The sequence below is a fragment of the Hyla sarda genome, chromosome 3 (assembly GCF_029499605.1).
Source record: "Hyla sarda isolate aHylSar1 chromosome 3, aHylSar1.hap1, whole genome shotgun sequence".
Classification (NCBI taxonomy): domain Eukaryota; kingdom Metazoa; phylum Chordata; class Amphibia; order Anura; family Hylidae; genus Hyla; species Hyla sarda.
Genome location: NC_079191.1, coordinates 261,434,018 through 261,456,271, shown reverse-complemented (window position 1 = coordinate 261,456,271; position 22,254 = coordinate 261,434,018). Strand labels below are relative to the sequence as shown.

At 43.3% G+C, this 22,254-nt stretch overlaps 2 protein-coding genes and 1 long non-coding RNA gene across 5 annotated transcripts in view; 1 reads left to right on the top strand and 2 right to left on the bottom strand.

Moving 5' to 3' along the window:
- LOC130362296 (enoyl-[acyl-carrier-protein] reductase, mitochondrial-like) overlaps positions 1-14,123 on the bottom strand; it is a 90,260-nt gene extending 76,137 nt beyond the window's left edge. Inside the window, exon 1 of the mRNA XM_056566524.1 lies at positions 13,942-14,123. Within this exon, the coding sequence (XP_056422499.1) occupies positions 13,942-14,123 (182 nt within the window). The remainder of the gene's footprint in view (positions 1-13,941) is intronic.
- Positions 273-21,178, top strand: LOC130362298 (uncharacterized). 2 transcript variants are annotated; one of them, XR_008891347.1, is made up of 3 exons: positions 273-433; positions 14,847-14,940; positions 19,466-21,178. It is a non-coding gene; the product is annotated as an uncharacterized LOC130362298 (long non-coding RNA). The 2 variants fall into 2 exon arrangements; XR_008891346.1 differs by lacking the exon at positions 273-433 and adding an exon at positions 11,937-12,008.
- The window catches only part of LAMA2 (laminin subunit alpha 2), a 943,701-nt gene continuing 939,596 nt past the window's right edge, over positions 18,150-22,254 (bottom strand). For both annotated transcript variants that reach the window (XM_056566521.1, XM_056566522.1), the window contains one exon: positions 18,150-18,443. In XM_056566521.1, the coding sequence (XP_056422496.1) occupies positions 18,292-18,443 (152 nt within the window). In that variant the 3' untranslated portion in view covers positions 18,150-18,291. The remainder of the gene's footprint in view (positions 18,444-22,254) is intronic.

Genomic DNA, 22,254 nt, shown 5'->3' with positions numbered 1-22,254 from the left:
ATATAACCACATCAGTATTCACCTGATAACTAAACCTATATATGCATATATTCCCTATAAGTGTTTGAGAATAATCAGCCCTATACTATTCTCCATAGGTTATCTCGATACTGAGTATACAGCTCTAGCCGAAATCCCAATGCAGAGACTATATTCCGGCCGATACATGCGGTTGCGTCATACACTTATTCCCGCCTGAATGAGACATCACAGTAGAGGCGTGGCACTATGATGCGATGGCTCGGCAACCGGATATGTCAGTTGCTGGGATCTCCGGCATGGAAGCGCACATTAGTCACTGATGCTGCACGGCTTCCCACCACTGCGGGTTAGCGCTCTGTCCATGAGATTCTGACCGGGCAAAGGAATCATAAGTACAGCATAGCAGAGAACTTGTTTGCAAGTATCCGGACATTTGGAAAGTAACTCACAGGTCCGTTTATATGTGTTTTCTTTAGGTCACCACTGGATGCATGGGGGTGAGTGAGCACTAAATTAGTCCACATCACTGTGCAATTACACTATAAGAAGCTGTAGATTACCCAAGTGGTCTCTCCTGAGGACGCCACGTGATTGTGGTAGAAACGGGTCGAGAGTAATTGAGATATAACTTGATGAATGAGAAGCATTGAGATTTGGTTGCTAATGGTGATATAATGCAATAACCGTATCTCTAATATACACATGGTATAATTGGTTGCTATTGGCCTTATCATGAATGTATGTTGTGGAAGTGGTTCCACCGGTTACTATGGGTGAAATCATGCAGTGAAATAGATTGATCACCAATTGATAACAGTAACCCGGTCAGTTTTATAACTAGTTTTGGTTATTTTGGGATATTTTTCACTTGAGCACTATATTGGTGGATTTTAAAATGATAAAATTAAACGCTAAGTTTTAGGCACCTCCCCACTGTACTTTTAAATTTTTTGGAGTATTATTTTTGAAATATTGTCTACCAGCAACCAGGAAAAATTCACATTTGTTAAAATAAATGGATCAGTGAGGAAATTAAACCTCCTGTGCCAGATGGCACTGATAAGCCACTACCCCTGCTGTCCATTGGCTACTAAAACTACCACTAGTTCACCACCCCAGTTGTCTGCTGCCTACAACAACTATTACTAGTCCACCACTGCCTGCTATCCGCTGGCTACTGCAAGTCCCACTAGTCCACCACTGCCTGCTGCCCACCCACTACTACAACTAGCACTAGTCCCTCACCCCTGATGTCCACTGCCTACTGCAACCATTACCAGTCCACCACTGCCTGCTATACGCTGGCTACTACTAGTCCCACCAGTCCACAATCACCCTTGCTGCTGCCACTACTTTCAGCCAGGCCTACACATACACAACTCTTGATCCCCTAAAAAAAGGTATCATTTTTTGGGGCTTTTCATGCAAAAGCTATTTCTTCTTGATTATTTTGTGACATCTATCTGTTGTTACTCCCTAAAGGGAGAATTTTTTGGAATGGTTGAAAATGCCATTGCATCTTCTGATACTTCCGTGTGCATTTTAACACCAGCCACTTAGTTTGATAACCAAAGAAAGAATCATTTTTGTCTAATAGGGTATATACAGTGCGTATTTAAGCTTTACATTGCATTGTCTTTTATGTTCTTGTTTCCAAAGATAAATCTTTATAGCTATACTGGTTCCTAGCTTCTATATTTTTCCTAAACCTGTTAGCCTTCAGCATATAACAGTGTTTCATTTCTTAGAGCCCAAATATGAGCCCAAACTAAACTTCTGCTTTTATATGAGGATATTGCTCTAAGGCAAAACTGTTGACGAATGGAGTCCTTATGGGCCTGTTATACAATACACATTGTTTTGCCCTGTGCATGAGGTTACACGCAATAGAACATGCACGCTTTGTGACTTTTACTAACTGTTTCCACTGTATTGTGGGAGAAATAGGAACTTTGCAGCAGCTGTGAGACAGTTTAAGTTTAATTAAACGTGATTAGGAAATTGAAAACAATTGTGAATACATCCAATTATGGTAAACTCAGTTTTGCTACATTACCTTGTCAAATTGCTTAATATTTAACAACTACAGCCCATACTGTATATGCCATAACAATTAGCTAATCTAGTTGATAAATAGCCAACCCATTGGTGAAATGAGGGGTCCTTTTCTGAGACTAATTTCCCCACACGATGTAATGAAATAAAGAGGAAATTATGAAATGGCTTTATTCATTGGTAATTAATGTCAACATCTGTAATCAGGAGAATGACGGAAATAATTGTATTTCTACAGACTAAGCAGCGCTGGGGTTCAGTATCATTTACTTTGATTATTTGTTTTCAAGCTTTAGTGAAATAAAATCAAATAGATTCTAATTACTTAGGTAATAGAAAAAGGGCAGCACATTCCAGCGCACCGGCTTCTCTGAAGGATGAATGGGGAATTACTATAGAGGAGCAACAACACTTATCATCATTAGGGAATGCACAACAAACTAACAGTGCTCTCCTGTAAAGGTATAAAGAATGTCGCCCGCTCTACAGAGAACTAACGCAAAGATTATACAATAGATTTTGTGTCTGAAAGTCATATTAAGTAAGTCTGGATCGGTTGATTTCAAGCATTTATGCAGCTTTGCAGCCATTTCTTTTGTTCCAATTTTTTTTAAATAACCGAATAGTCTTGAATATAAATAATCATTAGTTTTTTCCCCCACAGCTACATGGTTATAGACTATAGACAGGGGAACTTATTCCGTTAGGCACATTAAACCTGTTGCCTTAGATGACACACTTTAATGCCTGCCTGCTGTATGTACATCTTTACAGTGCCCTGTCACTAAATTCTTATAGACTGCAGCTGTAAGCTGCAGCCTATAGGATGCCATGCAGAATGTCAGTGTCCTGGCGGAGGCAAATGATATTATGTCACTCATTGCACGGGCCTCCACCCAGACAGGGCATTCGGAAGTCATTGTATAATTAATTTTTTTACAAATGTAGTCCATGGGGGCTACTTACTACATAATGAGGGAACCCCATCAGGTGGTGAAACCTGATGGGGCCCACCTGTTAACTTAGGGGGTATAATTACTTAATGAGGAACCTTACCTTCCTACCTGATGGGAGACATATCTATCTGGGGCCCTATTTACCTATACTGCTCAAAATAATAAAGGGAACACTTAAACAACACAATATAACTCCAAGTCAATCACACTACTGTGAAATCACACTGTCCACTCTGGAAGCAACAATGATTGACAATCAATTTCACATGCTGTTGTGCAAATGGAACAGACAGCAGGTGGAAATTATAGCCAATTAGCAAGACACCCCCAATAACGGAGTGGTTCTGGATGTGGTGACCACAGACCACTTCTCAGTTTCTATGCTTACTGGCTGATGTTTTGGTCACTTTTGAATGCTGGCAGTGCTTTCACTCTAGTGGTAGCAAGAGACATAGGCTACAACCCACACAAGTGGCTCAGCTCATCCAGGATGGCATATCAATGCGAGCTGTGGCAAGAAGGTTTGTTGTGTCTATCAGTGTAGTGTCCAGAGCATGGAGGCGCTACCAGGAGACAGGCCAGTACATCAGGAGACATGGAGGAGGCCTTAGGAGGGCAAGAACCCAGAAGCAGGACCGCTACCTCTGCCTTTGTGCAAGGAGGAGCAGGAGGAGCACTGCCAGAGCCCTGCAAAATTACCTCCAGCAGTCCACAAATGTGCATGTGTCCACTCAAACGATCAGAAACATACTTCATGATGGTGGTATGAAGGTCCAACATCCACATGTGGGGGTTGTGCTTACAGCCCAACACCGTGCAGGATGTTTGGCATTTGCAAGAGAACATCAAAATTGGCAAATTCGCCACTGGAGCCCTGTTCTCTTCCCATATGAAAGCAGGTTCACACTGAGCACATGTGACAGACGTGACAGAGTCTGGAGACACCGGGGAGAACGTACAGCATGAACGGTTTGGTGGTGGGTCAGTAATGGTGTGGGGTGGCATTTCTTTGGAGGGGCCGTACAGCCCTCCATGTGCTTGCCAGAGGTAGCCTGACTGCCATTAGGTACTGAGATGAGATCTTCAGACCCCTTGTGAGATCATATGCTGGTGCGGTTGGCCCTGGGTTCCTCCTAATGCAAGACAATGCTAGACATCATGTGGCTCGAGAGTGTCAGCAGTTCCTGCAAGAGGAAGGAATTGATGCTATGGACTGGCCTGCCCGTTCCCCAGACTTGAATCCGATTGAGCACATCTGGGACATCAAGTCTCACTCCATCCACCAATGCCACGTTGCACCACAGACTGTCCACCACCTCATCAGGAGCATGCCCAGGCATTGTAGGGAGGTCATACGGGCACGTGGAGGCTACACACACTACTGAGCCTCATTTTGACTTGTTTTATGGACATTACATCAAAGTTGAACCAGCCTGTAGTGTGGTTTTCCACTTTAATTTTGAGTGTGACTCCATATCCCGACCTTCATGGGTTGATAAATTTGATTTCCATTGATAATTTTTGTGTGATTTTGTTGTCAGTACATTCAACATATTTCATACGATTAGTTTATTCATTCAGATCTAGGATGAGCTATCTTAGTGTTCCCTTTATTTTTTTGAGCAGTGTACTAGGGAAGCCCTACCCGAGGGGGGGATATATATGGGGCCCTATCTACATACTGGGGGAGCTCTACATGCACACCTGATGGGGGACATATTTATCTGATGCCCTGTCTAGTTACTAGAGGAATCCATACCAATTGGAGGAACATATCTATCTCTGGAAATGTACACAGTTGATGCAAAGTCTGGTTTTAATCCATACAGGGCATAAATCACCTAACATTCCTAAATGGTTTGGAATAATTTGCTTTAGCCCCCTTTAGGCATCACATAGTTAGATCCCACCTTTAGGCAGCACATATATTCCCCCATATTAGGCAGCACATAGTTAGAGCACCCCTTTAGGCAGCACATAGTAAGAGCCTCCCTTTAGGCATCACATAGTTAGATCCCCCCCCCCCCCTTTAGGTAGCACATAGATTCCCCCATGTTAGGCAGCACATAGTTAAAGCTCCCCTTTAGGCAGCACATAAGATTCCCCCAAATTAGGCAGCACATAGTTAGAGACCCCCTTTAGGCAGCACATAGTGGGATTTGAACCCAAGTCCCCAGCGCTACAAGGCAGCAGTGCTAACCAGAAAAATTAGGTATGTACACATGGATGAAAATTTGGTATTGTCGCAGCCGAAAAATTTCTGTTTGTTTCGCCATGCAGAAAGTGCCCTAAAACATTGCGGCTTGAACCCTACTTCGGGAGCCATCCCTCATTCATCTTAATAAAGGTGAGGTAATCCAGACTTTTTTGACCAAGGCGACTCCTCTTCTCAGTGGCAATACCTCCTGCTGCACTGAAGGTCCTTTCTGACAGGACACTTGAAGCGGGACAGGCCAGAAGTTCGAGCGCAAATTGGGATAGCTCAGGCCACAGGTCAAGCCGGCACACCCAGTAATCAAGGGGTTCATCGCTCCTCAGAGTGTCAATATCTGCGGTTAAGGCCAGGTAGTCTGCTACCTGTCGGTCAAGTCGTTCTCTGTTGGTGAACCCTGAAGGGCTGTGGCGATGCGTAGGACTTAAAAAGCTCTGCATGTCCAACATCAACAGTATGTCTGTAAAGAATCCTGTCCTTGCCTGCGTGTTCGTGGGAGGAGGAGGAGGATTACTTTCACCTCTTCCCCTGTTAGATCCCTGTTGTGCTGTGACATGACACTTATATGCTGTGTACAGCATACTTCTTAATTTATTTTGGACCTGCTGAATCCTTCCCGCCTTGCTGTAATGTGGTAACATGTCAGGCACTTTATGTTTATACCGGGGGTCTTGTAGCGTGGACACCCAGTACAGGTTGTTCTCCTTCATCCTTTTTATTCGAGGGTCCCTAAACAGGCACGACAGCATGAAAGACCCCATTTGCACAAGGACGGATGCCGAGCTACTCATGTCCCGTTCCTCGTCCTCAGCGATGTTAGGGAAGGTATAATCTTCTTCCCCCAGCCACGTACAACACCACGGGAACCAGATAGGTGACAAGGAGCACCCTGGGATGCCTGCTGTGGTTGGTCTTCCTCCTCCTCTTCAAAGCCACATTCCTCCTCTGACTCCTCTTACTCACAATCCTCTTCCAGCGTTTCCGCAGGTCCAGTAAACAATGCTGATAAGGCTGTTTCTGGTGGTAATGGTGTCCACAACTCTTCCTCTTCACGCTCATCTACTGCCTGATCCAGCACTCTTCGCAGGGCACGTTCCAGGAAGAAAACAAACGGTATGATGTCGCTGATGGTGCCTTCGGTGCGACTGACCAGGTTTGTCACCTCCTCAAAAGGACGCATGAGCCAACAGGCATTGCGCATGAGCCTCCAGTAACATGGCAAAAAAATTCCCAGCTCTGCAGATGATGTCCTAGCACCCCAGTCATACAAATATTTGTCGACGGCTTTTTCTTGTTTGAGCAGGCGGTCGAACATTAGGAGTGTTGAATTCCAACGTGTCGGGCTGTCGCAAATCAAGCGCCTCACTGGCATGTTTCGCCGCTGGATATCTGACAAGTGCGCCATGGCCGTGTAGGAACACCTGAAATGGCCACACACCTTCCTGGACTGCTTCAGGAATCCTGTAAGCATGAGTACTTGAGCACAAATCGTTGTACAATCAGATTGCACACATGTGCCATGCACGGCACATGTGTCAACTTGCCCAACCTCAATGCCGCCAACAAATTTGTTCCGTTGTCACAAACCACCTTGCCGATCTCCAGTTGGTGCGGAGTCAGCCACTGGTCCACCTGTGCATTCAGGGCCAACAGGAGCGCTGGTGCGGTGTGACTCTCCGCTTTGAGGCAAGTCAACCCCAAGATGGCGTGACACTGCCGTATCCGGGATGTGGAATAGCACCTGGGGAGCTGGGGGGGGTGCCGGTGATGTGGAGCAAGACGCAGCAGTGGAAGAGGACTCGACCGAGGATGTTATGGAAGAGGATGGAGTAAGAGGAGTAGAGGAGGTGGTATTCCATGCTTGGCAGCCATCACCAGGTTTACCCAATGCGCAGTGTAGGTGATACACCTGCCCTGACCATGCTTTGCAGACCAGGTATCAGTGGTCAGGTGGACCCTTGCCCCTACACTGTGTGCCAGACATGCCATCATTTCCTTTTGCACAATGGAGTAAAGGTTGGGGATTGCCTTTTGTGCAAAAAAATTTCGGCTGGGTACCTTCCACTGCAGTGTCCCAATGGCTACAAATTTTTTAAAGGCCTCAGACTCCACCAGCTTGTATGGTAAAAGCTGGCGTGCTAGCAGTTCCAACAAGCCAGCTGTCAGACGCCGGGCTAGGGGGGGACTTTGAGACATTGGCTTCTTGTGCTCAAACATCTCCTTGACAGACACCTGACTTTGGGCAGATGAGCAGGAACTGCTCAAGGCGAGAGACGCAGAGGCGGATGGTTGAGAGGGGACAAGGAGGGCAGCAGGGGTTGACCTGGCTGAAGATGCTGGACCAGGAGGAGGATGGCGGCTTTGACTTTGTGTGCTGCTTGTACTGACGTGTTGATCCCATAGGCGTTTGTGATGTGACATCATGTGCCTTCGCAAAGCAGTTGTGCCTAGGTGGGTGTTGGACTTCCTACGACTCAGTTTCTTCTGGCACAGATTGCAAATTGCCTCGCTGTTGTCAGAGGCAGACACACAAAAAAATGCCACACTGCTGAGCTCTGCAATGATGGTATTCTGGTGGTGGCAACAGCATGCGTTGATTGGCGTCCCGTCTGGCTGACCCCGGGTGTCGATGCATGCTGTCTGACTGTGCCACTAGCTCCTTGCAATGACCTCCCCCTGCTTCCAACTCGTCTCCTCCTCCTATCTGTCTCCCCATCTGAACTTTCCCCCTCTTCTTCTCTTCTAGCGGGCACCCACGTGGCATCCACGGACACATCGTCATCATCAACACCTTCACCGCTATCTGACACCTCAAGAAAGGAAGCAGCAGCGGGTACAACATCATCATCACAACGTACGTCCATGTGTGTAATGCTGCCTGACTGAAACATATCCCTGTTAACTACATCCTCTGGCAATAATGGTTGCGCATCACTCATGTCTTCAAACTGATGTGTAAATAACTCTTCTGACGGATCACGTAAAGCTGCTGTGGTGCTAGTGTTGGTGATGGCGGCAGGCGGGCAAGTGGTAGCATGAGAGGTGCCCGAAGCTAAGCTAGAGGAGGAGAAGGATGGTGCGTCAAGGTTCCGAGCTGTATTAGATTGGGTGTCTTGTTATAGCCAGTCAACTAAGTCCTCAGAACTTTGGGGGTTCAGGGTACGTGGCCTCTGAACACTGGCCATTCTAGGGCCAAAGGGAATCCCAGCACCACGACGGCCCCTACGGGGTGGCCTTCCTCTGCCTGTCATTTTTTGGGTTAAATTTGCACAGGTGTCACACCAAATGTGATTTGCACTAGGGTGACACAATTTGCCCTGCAGGCAAAAAAACTGGCAACTATTACGTCAACTGACAGTGACGACTGGTTTTATTTAACAGCCAAAAAAGTTTTTTTTTTTGTTTTTATTTGCACAAGTGTCCCACCAAATGTGATTTGCATTAGGGTGATACAATTTGCCCTGCAGGCAAAAAAACTGGCAACTGTGACGTGAACTGACAGTGACTGCTTTTATTTAACAGCCAAAAAAGGTATTTTTTTTTTATTTGCACAAGTGTCACACAAAATGTGATTTGCACTAGGGTGACACAATTTGCCCTGCAGGCAAAAATAACTGGCAACTGTGACGTGAACTGACAGTGACTGGCTTTATTTAACAGCCAAAAAAGGTATTTTTTTTTATTTGCACAACTGTCACACCAAATATGATTTGCACTAGTGTGAAAATGAGCAAAAAAGCTTGCCAGCGGAGTTCTCCTTTTAAGCAGTGGTCCCCAACCAGGGTGCCTCAAGCTGTTGCAAAACACACGGACTGATATATTTCAGCCCTTTGAATACTGTAGTAATTAGTTGCTTTAAAGAAAGAAAGCTTTCCAGCGGAGTTCCCCTTTTATGCAGTGGTCCCCAACCAGGGTGCCTCCAGCTGTTGCAAAACTCACGGACTGATATATTTCAGCCCTTTGAATACTGTACTAGTTAATTGCTTGAAGGAACTTAAGTTTTATACTGGAGTACCCCTTTTAACCAGTGGTTCCCTCCCAACCAGGGTGCCTCCAGCTGTTGCAACTTGCAAGACACACAGACTGATATCTTTCAGCCCTTTGAATACTGTAGTAGTTAGTTGCTTGAAGGAACTTAAGTTTGATTCTGGAGTACCCCTTTTAACCAGCGGTTCCCTCCCAACCAGGGTGCTTCCAGGTGTTGCAAGACACACAGACTGATATTTGAGCCCTAAAAAGGGCTTTTTTGGGTGCTGTCCTTAAAGCAGAGGTTACACTAGTGCTTTAGGAGTAAACTGGACCCTAATACACCACCTAGCAGCAACCTAGCTATCGCTTTCCCTATACAGCAGGAGCAGCTTCTCTGACCCTCCACTTCCTAAGCCTGCAGAATGCCGAATGAGGGTAAAATGGCATCCGTGCAGGAGGTAGGAGGGTCTGGAATGGAGGGACTGCTGCTGATTGGCTGTAATGTGTCTGCTGACTCTGACTCACAGGGTCAAAGTTTACCGTAATGTTAAAGTATAGGGGGCGGATCGAACTTCACATATATTCGCCCGGCGAGGCGAACATGCTAAATTCGTGGGGAACTGTTTGCCGGCGAACAATTCGCTACATCTCTACTTCCTACCTACCTGATGAGAGTACATACATACCTGATTTGCTGACATGACTACCTAATGGGGGGATTTATTTATCAAGGGCCCTATCCACCTAGTGGGGTGACATGCTTATCTACTTAACGGGGGAGACCTACTTAACTAAAGGAGTTACCCAGGCATACTCACCTCCCTCAATCCCCTGCAGCTACTGCAGTGATGTTCTTTACAAAAGGAATTGCCTGCCCCTGCAAAAGAAAGGTTAACAAATCGTTTGTAGTTTATCTGATTTTTCTAAGCCTTAGAGAAAGCGGACAAACCGAGTAACGATTCGACTGCCTCTCCTTGCCGGTCAGCCAGCTTTTATGCAGAACATGGACTATCTGCATACAAACATATTTTACCCTAAGCAACAATAAAGATTGAACATTTCAATGGGTGAGTGACATTTGTTTTTCTTTTTCTATTTTAGTCATATGTTTTGTACAATTATTGTGTTCATATGTGCACCCTCCCCCCACCCCCAAAGGAAAAAAAATATTTATTTTTTTCTTCCTGCTCTTCATTATCATTTATTTGAAGTGTGTTGCCAATCGTTTGTCACAGAGGTGCTTGCCTAGCTTTCCCTTCATAGCCCAGTATTAGTCACAGTTTCTTGGTAATGGTAGTGTTTGTGGTACGGCAGTATTATTTGGGCCTTATATAATGGTATTATACGTTATGTGAGTCTTTGTATAATGACTGATCATAGCATATAGTGTTTCTGTGTTGTTGGTATGATATTTTAACCTCATTTTTAATTTTGTCCAAGCCCACACTTAGTCTAAAAACCTGCCCTGGTTGAACCTTATAATGCACACCAGAATGAAGACAGATTTCAATATAGTGTAGATGTGCTGCTCTCTACAATTGACATTAGAACTACACTCAATAAGCTGCTCACTGTACTATTAATGGGCCTGATTGCTTCATATTAGCCAGGAATTGAAGAGTGTAGTGTATTTGCTTATGAGTCAGCCATAGCATAAGGTTTCGCCACTATTGAAAGCACAGCTAAGCCTCCACCACATTTCCGCAGCACACAGACTTTGTCAAGGGTTTGTTGGGAAATCCACATAGTGAAGGTGTCTGCCTGCTGTTCCTGTGTTTGACCTAAAAGCTGATTCTGCAATCCTGTTGTACCTCACAGAGGTCTTGTAATTGGCATATGGCACAGTGGACCCAAACCTGTTGGGGTATTACACAATCAATGCAGAGTTGTAAATAATGAGAGTGGGACATAATAATGGTGAGCACAAATATTGACCTTTCCCTCTTCCTTAAACGGGGGTTCTTAAGGTGTTGTGCATTCTGTGGTAACATATATTATAAGGCGCAGATGTAGTGGCTACGGGAGTGATAAGTGAGTTGTCATAATGACAGTAGAAGTCCACTATATGTCAGGTGGCTAAATGGTGCAACTCAGAGTTCCCCGCTGAACCCCACAATATTATTTTTAAAATCAGAAATAAGACTTTTGACAGCCAAGGTTTCGGTGAACAGCTGTAACTTTACTTACTGTAACCCCTTTGCCGTGTCTTAAATAACAACAGTCACTTGTATACACAACTTTAGTAGTTCAGCTTTTCCCCTGATTAAACAGGCAGCCAAATAGACAAACACAAGGGCCTTTATCCAGGAGACCCCTTTGTAGAATGCTGAAAAGCTGAACAAACCATGCAGCAATACTGGATAGGTGCAGACTTAAAGGACTAGTGAAAATGTGGCCTATTTGTGGGAGACATGCCTGACAATAACTTTACCTGGGCTCCCAGAAATCAGTCTCCTCAGTAATATGACATGTGACAAAGCAGAATAGCTGACATGTGCTCTTCTTGGCTAGGCCAAGGCATTCAACTAACTATAGCAATGTCAGGTCCCCCCATACTCCCCAGGAGGTGAAGATGGACTTGAAATGGGATCCTGTATTCATTGGTCAGGGGTCTCATTGATAAACAATTCAGCTGTACAGAATAATGCAATACATGAAAAGACAAACCCTCTGCATTCTGTAGAGCTGATTACAGAAAAACACTCTGTAGCCTTATCTTATAGTCGTACTGTAATAACAATAATACTTAATAATGTTTTTTTTCAGTTTTCTATTTAAACCCTTCACCTTGAGCCAGTCAGCCGACTGAAGATAACACACACTGTTCCTAACAGGTAAATCAAAGCATCCCCTTCTCATCCCTCATACAGCTGATGACAGTTTGTATCCTTATATAAGTAGCAGTATACCTACTGTTGTATGTCCACAGTGCTAGAGTGTGATGCTTCCTCCCCCTCCCTTAAAGGTGTACTCCGGTGGAAAACATTTTTCTTTTTTAAATCAACTGGTGCCAGAAAGTTAAACAGATTTGTAAATTACTTCTATAAAAAAATCTTAATCCTTCCAGTACTTATTAGCTGCTGACTACTACAGAGGAAATTCTTTTCTTTTTGGAACACAGTGCTCTCTACTCAATCACGAGCACAGTGCTCTCTGCTGACATCTCTGTCCATTTTAGGAACTGACCAGAGCAGCATATGTTTGTTATGGGGATTTTCTACTACTCTGGACAGTTCTTAAAATGGACAGAGATGTCAGCAGAGAGCACTGTGCTCCTGATGTCAGAAGAGAGCTCTGTGTTCCAAAAAGAAAATAATTTCCTCTGTAGTATTCAGCAGCTAATAAGTACTGGAAGGATTAAGATTTTTTAATAGAAGAAATTTACAAATCTTCAAGTATAGAAAAGAAGACGGCACTCACTCGGGTACGTTGTGCTGACAATTTCTTTATTTAATTTCATCCATAAGTTCGTGCAGGGAGGTGCAGTGTTAGGCAGATGTTAACGGCAGGAACTCTGGAGCACACAGCCTGATGGCAACAGCTGTGCCGTGCTTCCGCACTTCTTCAGACCAAGAACGCTGTGTGCTCCAGCGTTCCTGCCGTTAACACCTGCCTGACACTGCACCTCCCTGCACGAACTTATGGATGAAATTAAATAAAGAAATTGTCAGCACAACGTACCCGAGTGAGTGCCATCTTCTTTTCTATACTTAATGGTTTGTGGATGGTCTCTGCTATTTGGACCGAGCACCCCCGGCATCGATTGGCTTGCTTCCACACCTGCGCTCACACTCAGCAAGCTTCCACCATAGCAGTGCCGGACTCTGTTTCTACTACACATAATTTACAAATCTGTTTAACTTTCTGGCACCAGTTGATTAAAAAAAAAAGTTTAATAGGAGTCTCCAATTTCACAAGTTGCCAATGCCTTGGTATAGCCATTGCAAGAAAGCCAGTGATAGTTTGTAACCCAGTTGGGCACTGCTATAGGTGGGGTAGGCATTTAGCTGGGGGGGAACTGACTAGAATTATAAAAGACAAACAGTACATAGTGGTATATAGACATTTCTAACAGCTTATTAGAGCTCCTATATAGCAACAAGATAATTACACTGTACACTGCCTGATTTAAAATGTATACTTCCCAGAATGCAAGTCATACCAGAACAAGCTCTAACTCCTGGTTACTACACCTCTGAGCTGTAATACAGACATCCTATTCATAGAAGTTTACGATGTATTACACTTTTCACCTACCCACTAGATGCATAATAAATGTCTGATTACAGGAAGCCTCAATGCTTGGACCCCACCTTATCCCTAGACCAGAAGTCCCAAGCTCCCAGTTCCTTATAACTGCATAATGACAAGGAGAAGGAGTTTGAATGTTAAATTGGTGGCAGAGCATGCTCACTGGTGAACTTTTCAAAGTTTATGGGGCTGAATGAAACAGCTGAGCTCAGTATTTGGTTAGTCCCATATAATTTAAATGGAGTGTCAGCTGAGCAGCTACTCTTATCTATGAGAAAACCCTAACAGCATTGTGTGTGTTTAGATTATAAAAAAAAAAAAAAAGAAAGAAAGAATACATACTGAAGTTAATAAAAAAAAAAAGTGTGCTAATAAAAAAAAATAACCTGAAAAGAATGAAAAACGGATAAATGAAGGTTTCCTATTTCTGGAAGAGAGAAGAAAGTTACAAGACCATCATTCATGTGGGACACCTTTTATGTAAGAGTTAAAGCACACAATCATTTTATGACTTACTGTAACACTTCCTTCCAAGGACCATGTCTTCTGTAGACAAGACTTCTACAAAATGTCTGATAGGACCGCCATGTAAACCTTCTACTGTAAGTGACCTGACCTTTATCCAATGACCCATATCTTGTTGGCTTGAGAACAAGTAATTCTCTTAAAAGCCTTAGCACACCACCAGCCTTCTCCATGTGTGGCTTACAGTGACCAGTTTGAAAGAGTTTAAGTTCCTGTTTAGTATATGGAATGAAACTAACAATGTGTCTATGGCTATTTCTACAAACTTACTCATCAATGGCTTCTCTATTTCCTAGAAACATTTGCAATCTCACTACGGTAATGTCAAGTTTTATTTATAATATGACATCAATTGAATGTGAAAGATATTGCACCAAATTTAGGCAGGTTCTATGATACAGTGTATTTTCTTACATTGTGAGCTATTGGTTTATGTTTGTGTGGTTTATTTAAGCAGCAACAAAAAACATGGTCTCAAATGGCTGGAGGTGCTCAACCCCAAATGCGGTTGTGCATTTATTCTGGGGGAGCAGATCATGCCCTTGTAGTAAGTTGCTAAGGGCAATCCCCAGCATAAAAATGCATACAATGGAGAATGCCTGCAGTGGACTACAAGTGCAACAATAGAATCCTACACCAGATAGACGGTGTGGATATACTGGCGAATGTCTCAATTTTAACATCAGTGTTGAGGGATAGCCAATTTTACTGTATACATCTACCACAGTAGTGCACCTATATTCCTGTATTGTAGTGTGGTTTATTGGCTATATTTTGGCTAACTAGATCAATGCTCTTTACAGTTTTGACAACAATATTCATAATTATAGAATGACATGAAGTGGAAAAGCTGATTTCCTTTCAGTATTATTCAGTGAGCATTTTATTTTCCCTAGATGGAGAAGTTTTGATCCCCATTGCTTGATTTCGTTCCATGTATAATGAGCTGGAGCTAGAATTGTTGAAAAACAAAATCCGGATCAAACAGAGGTAGGCTTTATTCATAATAACCAGTATTAAGAGACTGTAAAAAAAAAATCGTTAGCTTGTTATATGGACATCAGAGATGTACATAGGAAAAAGAGAGAGAGAGAAATCTGGTGGAATAATTTGGAAGGTCATGAAGATCCACTGCAAAACAAAGAAAATTATTTTTAAGAAACTGACCCTGCGAAGACACAGACTGATTTCATACTGCATAACATTTCTCCACATATTTTATTCACACATATTTGTCTTTAATTGGCAAAAAAAAAGGCTACTGAAATACTGAGCTTTAAATATTAATGCTTATGTTTGATCTTAATTACTTTAGAACATTAAAGGGAACCTGTGATCTCTTTTTATGCTGCCTGAACCATATGTCATCGGAGTGGTTTCCGGTGGCTTCGGGCTGCCCTGTTGGCCTTGATTGATAGATCTCAACTTATATCTAAACTAAAAAACATCTATCAATCGAGGCTTGTGATGTGGAGAGAAGCCTATAGAGACCACTATGATGACTCCTAGATCAGGCAACATGAAAGTGATAACAGAAGTTATTACTACAATGACCCCCCAACCTATGATGGCCCCGACATATGATCATTTCAACACACAATGGCCTCTCAGAGGCCATCGCATGTTGAAGGCAGCATCAACATACGATGCTTTTGTATGTCGGGGCCATCGCATAAATGGCTATCCGGCAGCGCAGACTGCTTCAGCTGACACCGGATAGCCGTTTACGATGCCCCGTGTGGTCCGCTGACGTTCACTTACCTGTCCTCGGGGCTCCGGCGCGTCCTCTTCTGGATCCCCTGCATCGTCAGCGCTCTCCATCGTCGTCATCACGTCGCTGCGCACGCCGTCCTGTCATCCAATAGGAGCGGCGTGCGTAGCGACATGATGGCGGCGACGGAGAGCAAGGATCCCGGGGAAGCAGAGGCCTTGCCGGAGCGTCGGGGACATCCCGGGGACGCGGCGACAGCGATGGAAGGCGACATCCAGGGCAGCGATGACGGTCTGGAGCAGCGGGGACACGTGAGTATAACCTGCAATACCAGTGGTCTTCAATCTGCGGACCTCCAGATGTTGCAAAACTACAACTCCCAGCATGCCCGGAAAGCCGTTGGCTGTCTGGGCATGCTGGGTGTTGTAGTTTTGCAACATCTAGAGGTTCGCAGGTTGTAGACCACTGTCCTATACTTTACATTGCACGGATGCCTCAACATACGATGGTTTCAACATACGATGGTCCATTTGGAACGGATTACCATCGTATGTTGAGGGACCACTGTACATTGAGAAATCTATAAAATAAATAATTTGTAAACACTATTAAAGATGTGATAGCACAGTATATGAATGCTAAGGTGAGCGAGTGGTAAAATGTTCTTCTCTTCCTTCTGGCGAGATAAAGCTTAAAAACCAAGAAGCTACATTGCAGAATAAACCCTGGTCATCCTTTTGCAAAACACCAAGTCGTAGATATTGGGCTTATACAGTACGTGGTGTTTCTTCCAGTGTACTATCCATTAAGCTCCCAATAAATAGTTTTTGTATTTGCGTTGATTGTAGAGGTTGTTTCAGCCTTAGGAATAAATGTTACAACAGGAACATGGAAGATATTTATTAACTTTGCTTTTATTGCAGTATAGCTCCCTTCTAAACAGATATTGGAAAAGGAGCATGATATGTGTTTCTAGTACATGGGTCATTGTCAAATTCCCCCCCTACCGAAATTTTTTTTAGTATCGCTGACAGAGAACATCCAGTTTTAATATTACCTCACATAAATGTAGGATAGGGGTAGCATAAGTATTCTATAATCTATATTCTAATCTATATTGTGGTCATCACTTTGCCTGACCCACTGCCAAAGATCTTTGAAATAATTGTGCACTTTCTACTTTATAGTGAATAGCACTTACTGCTCTGGTTTTCTGAAGAGTTCATGACCAGGTGTCAAGGAACCAATAAACCCTGACAGAGTAAATGTTATATAAAGACTTCTAACTCTTGACCAGAAGCATTAAAGGGCTTTTTGGTACTTTTGACTTATGTGTCCGATGTCTAGTTGTGTAGATCGTAAATGAACATGTGTTACCTGTAAGGTCTGAGTCAAGTGCGTCCTCGCTGTCACGTGATCTCAGTTCAGTCATAAGATAGCTGGACACATTCAATGGAGGCACGCTAAGACATACAGATGGGGCCCCTGTGTCAGGGGGCAGACTACTCAGAGAAAATAAGAAGGCAAGACCCCTGCACTTAGCTGTTTTATCACGAGCCACACATTAAGATGGAAAAGGCTTGAGACCTCAAATTACTGTTTGATTCAGAACCCAGAAGAATACTGAACTTGGAGAGGGGAATAAAAATACAAAAAGGGAGTGATCCACCACTGACAGGTAACACATACATTTTCAGTACACACAACTGGACATCAGGTGAAGTGGAGTCACAGACAATTAATATGTAAATTGAGTGGGCGGAGCCCCGTCCCCTGCACATGATTCACAGAATTTAGCAGAGGATCTTCTGGGGGACATATCTCAGGAACTACTGGACATATATTTAAGTAAAACATAGAGAGAGGGGGAAAAAGAGAGGGGAAGGATGTTACAGGTTGAGTTTAGGCGTGTTTTAGGTTAAAATCACCAGAAGACGTTGCGCTCAGGTCACAACACCTAAAGAGCGTGGCACGATAACAGTTCCCAGGTCCGCAGCCTCAGTCCTCTGGTAGCAGGCACGCTGTCCCAGTTTAACGTAGTGGTAGATATAGTAGAAAAATTGACTGGTCTTGGCACTGGAATTCTGGATTAAGTGAAGATCAAGAGTACAGTGGCATTCTTTTAAAATGCTTTCTTCAGGGGATACAAAAGCTACACATTTCTGGTCTAAAACGGATCATTCGTCAGGCAAAGTATATACTTTGCCTAACGAAGGGTCCGTTTCGGACCAGAAACGCATAGCTTTTGCATCCACTGAATTAAGCCTTTTAAAGGAATGCCACTGTGCTCCTGATCTTCACTTAATCCAGAACTCCAGCGCCAAGACCAGTACATTTTTCTACTATATCTACCACTATATATTTAAGTAAGTGACCCCCTCACCTACACTATAACTCCGTGTATTGGGTTTAGGGTGGGTGAAGAGGCTGACAGTTTTCCTGTAACATTTTTATACAAGTAATTGGTACACTTATATTGTTTAAAGAAATGCTCTTTATTTAACATATGGGGAAATCCATTAGTTTATGAGTTACATTGACAATAAAAGATATGGCACCTTTGGAAGTTCAAATAACACACATTATAGCATGGAACTGTTGCAGTTATTGGTCTCTGGATAGAACTGTGATCATGGACATGACAATGGCTGCACTCCTTTTATTTCCAGTGACTTGCTGAAGTTGATCTCTTGTGGTCTGGCAGTACCTTTGGCAAGTTTGAGATTTCTTATGCACCCTTTAAAGCTTACTTGAGTGGTCAGGCCAAACTGCTTCACATCTTCTGCAGACAGAGGAAACAGAGGGCCGATTAACAATGGTTTATCCTTTACTGTTAATTCTTTTTATTTTACAAGACTAAAAGTCCAATGAACATGTTATACTTTATGTGATTTTTAACATTTAAAAAATGCAAGTTATCAGGTGTAGAAGAAAAGGATGTGAAAATTCATAAGCCCTGTCTGATAGCAATGTATCACATTTATGCCAACCACTAAAGCATATTAATACTTTATAGACACTCACATGCATATCTATTATATTTAAGACCTTTATTAAACATGTGCCAACTTTAGATGTAAGACATGCTACAGTATATTGTAAAGGCCATAGTTCATGGCTCTGCATCTATTGCCCACCATCTTGATTTCTTCTTCTTCCTTTTATGTTGCCTTTTAATCCAGCTAAACCTGCATATAACTCATTAGTTTATAACATAAGTTTACTCACTTAGCACTGTTAATTTTCTGATGGTATTCAGCCATAAAAGGGAAGTATGTTATTATATATTATCCTATGATTTTCATGCTACCATAAAGCCTTGTGTGCCTACAGTGGTGTATATAAGCTTTGGTGATACCTGCCCGGGGGCACATGTCTGGGGGGGGGGGGGGGGGTGCAGACACAAGAGAGGGGGCCCATCTGCATAGGCAAATGGTCAGTAATGGGAATCTGGGACACTTGCTCTGTATCCCCAGGTGAGCGAGTGCCGCTTTTAGCTACATGTCCATACAGTTGAAAGTTGCCTGTCACTGTAAGTAGCAGGATATGTGGCCTACACTGGCAGGAGACCGTGGCCTCTTCCCCCACGCAATGCTGCATTGATGTCGACACTCATCAGCTCCTGTACTACTTATTTACCTATCTGTGGTGTCCCAGCACCAAAAGACTGCCCTATGGGCTACAGATTGCCTCGGGCATCCCTGCTGTCTGTATGTTGGGTCTGCTGTTCCATTGCCTAACCTGTCATAATGTAAAATATTGTTGTGTCATGCTATGTGTTAATTTATGCTCTGTACCCTTAAGGAATTGTGACAGGGGGACCAGGCGACCCTGACACCCAATGGGAGACCCTCAAACCTGGACCTTCTGTAGTGTAGGGGGAGGAGAGTTTAGTTTTGTGAGGAGAAGAAGTCTTGCGAGGAGCTGGTGTCCAGTGAAATGGCAGTAAGGAAAGTGTGTTCCAGCTAGCAAGCTGAGGAGAAGCCTTGGGAGGAGAAGTCTACTAAATTCCAAAGCCACACCAAATCTCAGGAAAAGACCCGGGTGCTCAGGTGAATTGTCAAAGTGTGGTGATAAGCAAAGCTCTTGGAGAAAATCTCTACTTCAGTCAGTCAGTCAAGTTAAGTCTTTCAAGTCAGCGTGAGCTGCTACTAATCTTAAAACAGCAATTACAACTCCCAGCAAGGCGACAGGCTCCCCAGGTCCCACTTTGCCCATCCCTGTGCAACAAAGTCTGTATTGTTTAAGTTCTGCTACCTCCAGTAAAGTAAAAAGACAGTTATCCATAACCTGGCATCGTTGTATTTATTATCCTGCGCCTGGCCCAGGAGAAGCAGTTGTTACCTCGGACCATGTAGGTTAACGGTGCCCTGGCGTCATGAAGTGATACATCTAACCACCCTAAGTCACGTGCCACGATTTGTCTAACTCCCTGTGGCTGCTACATATCTACCTACCTGGTTACCTAGCTACCAATGCATTTACCTATTATGGGGGCAACCTACCGGAGGACATACCTGCCTATGGGGCTGCACTACCTAATAAGGGAACTAACTACTGTGGGACATACCTACCTAATGGGGTAGCTATCTTCCTACTGGATGCTGAGCATTGCTACAGCACCTTGCCAAAGAGTGCTAGAGGCACTAGCTATGCCTCTGTGTGCCTACCTGTTTATTTCTTCCTACAAGCTCTATTATATGGCACCTACAGAAATCTAGGCAGCTTTACTGTACCATGCACCTCTGCTTTTATGGAAAGTTTTTTTCTATGAGGTTATAAATGAATCTAGCAGTTTAAATATTGTGGCATATTCCACTGGATGTCATGTTACAGAGACATTGCATCTTTCCCCATACTAAGTTGTAGTACATTCTCCATGATGCCTGGATTTTTGCTGATCAATGCTGCTGGTCACAAATTGCCTAACAGGAAATGCCAGTCAATGGTTGAAGTGGGTTAAAAATTCTAGTAATGGACATTCTCATGAATTATTATGTTCCAAAGGAAGAAATTTACCCCCTTATGCCCATGAATATAATTTCCCTGTACAATGCTGACCTTCAAGTGCTTCACTCTGGAAATTAACTCATAAATTCAATTACTCTTTCATGCCCTGTGGATGATGTCTGCTATCAGACTTACCTTCCCTTTCATATTATTATAAAGGTTTCCATAAGTTACTTTTTTGTTCAACAATGTAGGTTTTGTAAATCTGAAGCCTTTCAATAAGATACAACTCTTAAATTCATGCATATGTTACAGTTTTTAATTCAATTTATCCTTTCATGCTTTTGAGATCACTGAAAGGCAAATCATGAAGTAGGAAGACTACTTTCTTAAAAAGGCAAGCAAGTGAGCAAAGCCAAGGTTATTACTGTATACAGAAAGAAAGTTATTAATTTAAATAATATTTTACAATAGCACAGAAATCAAGAGATCAATATAACTTAGTTACTTTGTAAATCCCTATAACATTTACTGGGGCTGCTGAAGTAAAAAAAAAAATTCATTCAAATTTAGGTCCTGAACATCTTCTTTTTACATCCCTCACTTGCTTCCAATGAGTGGCTGTGGCTCAAGCCATTGCTATGGAGCTAGATTCCTCTATTGGTTTGGATGTCACATAACTGAGCTTTGGACTGAGATCTAAACAGAATTTATCTGGGTTTTCTGGGTTGTACTGTTCATCTCAGTTGGCTTATATAAATGGCGATCAACCACAATGCTTTGTTTGCCGAATGTGGTTCATGCCAGAATCCCAGAGAGGTGGTGAGGAACACAGAAGGACCTTGCAGCTTGCTGGGACCAATTAGACTTGTAATAGACTTTAGAATCTTGACTTTAGGCTGGACTTGACTATAGGTAGTGACAGCAGACATAGACTTGGACTTACTGGAAAGACTGTAGATTTGAGACCTTCCAGGTACTTGACACTAGCACTGAGATCTCTGGTGTTTGCTATTCCTCAGCAGGGAGCATAAGTGGAGAGGCACTGCTCTTTCAGCCCCTTTATATAGAGGGGGGCTGAGCCAAAGCCCATTGGTCAAGTTGCGGGTCATATGTTAAGCTGGTGCTCTCTGGGTAAACATGTGATAACATGAACATAACATGTGACATCTCACAGGCCCTTTAGATGATCTCTCACAGGTCCTTTAGACTAATTTTTCATTAATACACTGACAACAATTCTATGACAATAAATGACAGCATAGTAACAGCAGGGGAGACACTGCAGGAGAGCTCCAGGTCACTGAAGTATTCAACCTGACAGGGCCTAAGTGTACTGCAGGACCAACCATGTCCTATACGGGGACATCACATATGTTTATCACAGGTATGCTTAAATGGGCACTGTCAGATACGAAAACTTTTTATATGTTGTAAAGCATGCAAAAGCAATATGTTTTGCAATTGCTTTCATTAGAAATTGTTCAGTATTTCATATTGAAAAAGCCAGTCAAACAACTGCCCACCCTGCCTGTATGGACACATACTAGTCCTGCTGTGTCCATACGTCATCACCTATGTCATGGACACACTTCCTTGATTGACAGCTGTGAGCGCAGGGCTCACAGCTGGAGGAAAAATCT